This window comes from Cariama cristata, unplaced genomic scaffold (genome assembly GCF_000690535.1).
Source record: "Cariama cristata isolate BGI_N322 unplaced genomic scaffold, ASM69053v1 scaffold3506, whole genome shotgun sequence".
NCBI classification, from domain to species: Eukaryota; Metazoa; Chordata; class Aves; order Cariamiformes; family Cariamidae; genus Cariama; species Cariama cristata.
The window spans coordinates 59,791-64,292 of NW_009622552.1; the positions used below are offsets into that span (position 1 = coordinate 59,791).

The 4,502-nt window shown below is 47.1% G+C and overlaps 1 protein-coding gene across 2 annotated transcripts in view; it reads left to right on the forward strand.

Moving 5' to 3' along the window:
* IKZF2 (IKAROS family zinc finger 2 (Helios)) overlaps window positions 1-4,502 on the forward strand; it is a 109,004-nt gene that overhangs the window by 57,790 nt on the left and 46,712 nt on the right. Inside the window, exon 3 of one of the 2 annotated variants that reach the window (XM_009702366.1) lies at window positions 2,280-2,546. In XM_009702366.1, coding sequence (XP_009700668.1) covers window positions 2,280-2,546 — 267 coding nt within the window. The remainder of the gene's footprint in view (window positions 1-2,279; window positions 2,547-4,502) is intronic. The other variant, XM_009702367.1, reaches the window with a different exon arrangement.

Consider the following 4,502-nt stretch of genomic DNA (forward strand, 5'->3'; position numbering starts at 1 on the left):
CTCTTCCAGACCCTTCACCGAGGATGCCTCCTCCTGGTCACGAGGCTGGCGATGGCTGTGCCACCCACCGTACCTTGGGCTCCGCGCAAGCATCGGATGGCTGCCCGTTGCTTCTCTTGCTGCCGTGGTGGGGCAGGCCCCTCACGCTCCCCATGCAAACAGCCTCTTGTTGACCTGTTTCTGCCATTCTTCCTCCCTTTGTTGAGGTAGCGGTGGCCTCGCAGAAGAAGCTACTGAGAAAAATGTATCTTGTCCTTGGGAGGTGATTTGCAATTAGATAAAGTTTAGGGTGTCTCTTTCACGGCCAGGTTTGGGTGCAAGAGGTTGCTTTCATCCCCGTATTTCCCTGCATGTGCTGTTGGTACCAGGGTTAGCGGTGTGGAGCAGAGAGCTATCCCCAGGGGACTGTGCTCTTCCACCATGCTGGGTGTAGGTGGGGACGGCCGTCCCACACCCCAGCCAGAACAGCCACGCGTTGGGGCCAGGTCGTGGTCAAGCTCTCAGGCTGTGCTGGTTTTTCCTTTTTTTTTAAACAGTAAAAACATCTCTGCAGCAACAAAAATATCAATTCCCGTCTATAAATGAAGCACTCGGATATTTCGTAGTTACAGACTGTTTCGATGACGGTGCCTGTGCTGATACTAGACTGCTGTGATCTGATCTGGCTGTGTCCTTGCTCTGGATGGGCTTTGCCGTAACAGTACTTTCATTCCTTAGCTCCCATTAGTGCCTTGATGAATAGCGAAAGATCTGTTTCAACAATTTTATGATTAAAAAGCAACATCTTACCGTTGTTTGGTCTCTGGTGCCTTTACCCTGTTCATTATGCTTTGCCTAGGAGTAACAGCAGTGATTTAGAGTTGGAGCAGTCTCTGAACCTTGTGTTTTCTTTAACTGTATACTCTGGGGAAGGAGAAGGAGGAAGTCTAAGTAGTAGGGTTTGTTCTTCTGACGTTTCCAGGCTGGCTGTTTGAAAATGTGATGCCTCACAGTGATCAGACACATTTACTGGTAACTCTCTCATTGGGTTCCCAGAGAGGGATCCCTTGGGCGGCTGCTCTGGAGCACACCTGGCCAGGGTTCGGAGACACTGGCCAGGCCCAGGGCATGCATCTGCACTCCGAGTCCACTGCTGTCACCGGCATTCGTGCTAATGGCCTTAGTACGGAGGTCAAAGACTGCTTAGATATGAAGGCTGAATCACCTCCTTTTTAAACCCCTCAGCAGGATCAAGGCTTAGGGAAGCAGGCACGTGGGCTTACCTTCTGGCTGACAGCGTGGATGGAGAGTGTGACTCTGGGACAGGCCTTTCGGCAGTTTCAGCCAACCACTGAGGCATTGAAATGGGGATGTCTGGTGATTAAAACACCCCTGCACTGACACCCCTATGTGAAAAAGCCTGATGCATTCATTTTCTTTCAAGGTTTGCCGATCCCACAAGCTCTTGGTAGTTAGAGGAGGTTTATCATGTGACCTGAGGATCACAGAAATCAGTGGTGAGCCCGTCAGTCTAACCAGGCAGATATGAAAGATCTTCAACTGCGCTTATTTCACTTGCAAATATAAATAACCCAGCAGCATAGGTCTCGCTTCAAACCTGTTTGCCTTGGCAGTGTCCCATTTACGTGAATCAGAAGATGGTAGCAAAGAAGCACTGGAGGCTTATCCAGAGATTGGTCTCCCCTCCGTCAGGGAACCTGCCCATGCAGGCAGGCTGATTTGGAGATTACTGACACAGCCCATAAGCCTGGCTTCAGTAGGTCCCTGCCTTTTGAACAATCCTGCCTGCAAAGGGTGCTTGTTTTTGCGAACTGTGGTGATGCAGTGTCCTGTCTTTGGAAGCCCTGTGTCTTGGTGGACTAGGCAGGAGAGACCTGGAAGAAGCAGCTGTGGCTATGTCCTTTGTTGTTCTGACTTCGGCCCCTTGAAAGGAAGGGAGCCCCTGTGTTTCAAACTGAGAAGCAGGAGGTCAGTTCTTAGGCCTGCTGCATCTCTGCAACTTTTGGTAGGTCTATGGATCACACCGTGCCTTAGTTTTTAAGCTGTAAAATAGGGATAGGAATTAGGAATTTTAAAAAAAACTCCACCAAACAAGACCTTGAAGAAATACCCAGTTGTAACTTGTGGTGCCATCACCACCGTGAGGCCCTCGTGTTGGTTTGAGCTTCAAGGCTGTGCTTTAATATTGATAATAGTAGAAATTTATCATGATATTACCTATTAGGAACTTAGAAAATACACTTTTAAAATTGTTTTTTTATTTTATTTTTTTATTGCAGCAAATTCAGTAAAGTTAGAAATGCAAAGTGATGAGGAATGTGACAGGAAGCCCCTGAGTCAGGAAGATGAGATCAGGGCTCATGATGAAGGAAGCAGCCTGGAAGAACCCCTCACTGAGAGTAACGAGATGGCGGATAACAGAAAGATCCAGGAGCTATCGAGCGAGGGAGGAATCCGGCTTCCGAATGGTAAACTGAAATGTGACGTCTGTGGCATGGTTTGCATTGGGCCCAATGTGCTAATGGTACATAAAAGGAGCCACACTGGTAAGCAGCTGAAAGAAAATCTGATGACTGCCTGTGGCGTCTGATGTTGATATTACCTGACAACTCTTCTCTCTTCTCTTTTCATTCATGGGGTAGCAGGAGGCTGGGGAGGGGAAAGACGGGCTTCATTGATTTGGTTCTCTTCCTGCTCCCCAAATTCTGGTGATGCTGTGTTTCTGGCAAGCGTGGTGCTTCCTTGACATTAATTTCCAGCCTTTGGTTCTTAAAAACAGCACAAAAGTCTGGAAATTGCCTTTTTTACTGTTCTTGACCAGGGGTAAAATGGTGAGAGTCATTCTGTGGCATGGGGGGGTGTGTGTGTGTGTGTGTGTGTGTTCATGTGTGTATGCATGTGCAAGGCTTTTGAACCTGTAAGGTGAGTCTTAGATGGTCTTCCCTGGGAGGTGCTCACAGGTGGACAACGCCAGCAGCTTCCTGGGGATCTCGCACCTCCTTTGCAAGTGACCGGGCATGATGCTGGTGGCCCGGCAAACCCGAGATTAGCAAACCCCCCAGGGTTAATTTCCAGCCTTTGGTTCTTAAAAACAGCACAAAAGTCTGGAAATTGCCTTTTTTACTGTTCTTGACCAGGGGTAAAATGGTGAGAGTCATTTTGTGGCATGGGAGGGGGGGGTGTGTGTGTGTGTGTTCATGTGTGTATGCATGTGCAAGGCTTTTGAACCTGTAAGGTGAGTCTTAGATGGTCTTCCCTGGGAGGTGCTCACAGGTGGACAACGCCAGCAGCTTCCTGGGGATCTCGCACCTCCTTTGCAAGTGACCGGGCATGATGCTGGTGGCCCGGCAAACCCGAGATTAGCAAACCCCCCAGGGGACACCCGTTACCTAGCAATCCTGATGCCGGGGTGGGCTTGCTGCTCATCGCGTGACAGCTCCATCCGGGAAACCTCACCTGAACCTCTCTCATGGGCTAGCGCTTGGCTCCCCCTCATCATCCAGATGCCGTTTTTGTGGCACCTTTCAGTGCTTGCACTCTCCTATCATTTATTTTTATGGCTATTAGTACTGCTACTGTTTGGAGACCAAAACAGCTTACTAGGCTTATGGATTTGAGAATTCAAGAGGCAGACAAAACCTTTGTGGTGTGCTGATTGAGCAAGTCCTGGGGGCCTGAAAGATGAAGCCTCGAGTTCAAAATGGGGAATTTCAGGGCAGTTTTGGCTAATATGACAAACTGGAGTGCCCGAGAGGCTGGTACTCACTCGCCTCTGCTGCTCCTCAGGTGGGAGTGACAAGTTACCTCCAACAGGATAAAAGTACAGATGTTGCCAGAAGACAATGCTCCCCGGTCTTGCAGAGGTCTAGCTGGCAGAGCCTTTGATTCAAAAAAGCACTTAAGCTTGTGCTTAACTTTTATGAGATTTAAGCACATGTAAGTCACCTGAAGTGCTACAATATGTGCTTAACTAAAGATACACACTGAAATCTTATTAAGGTTAAGCACAGGTTTTTTTGTTGGAGCCTCAGTGGGTGTTTTTTCTTCATACTTTCTGGACAAAATGAAGGATTTTTTTGGTTTTTTTTTGTTTTTTTTTACTCTGCTGTTATTTAATGGGGTGAGAGACTCACACTGACTGTGAGATATCTGCTAAGATATAGAAAGAAAAGTGGGGTTTTAAGGTAGAGTAAGGATGACTTTGTGTAATCCCTTTGTAAACCTGGTAATTTGCAGTCAGGTAGTGCGCTCTTGATGGGAAAGAAATTAATAGAATTTCTATACAGAGGAATAATAAATATATATTACATAGTTAATGCCCTGTATATAAGTTGTATTGATAATAACCTAACATAAATGTATAATGCAAAGCATTGCAGTATCGTTTATGATGCAGTCATGATTTTAGACAGCAACTATGACAGGGGAAAAGCATTAGCTGGAGAACCAAAATCTTGATTAACAGTTTGACATGCTACTACTAGGAAAGGGAAAGCGAACAG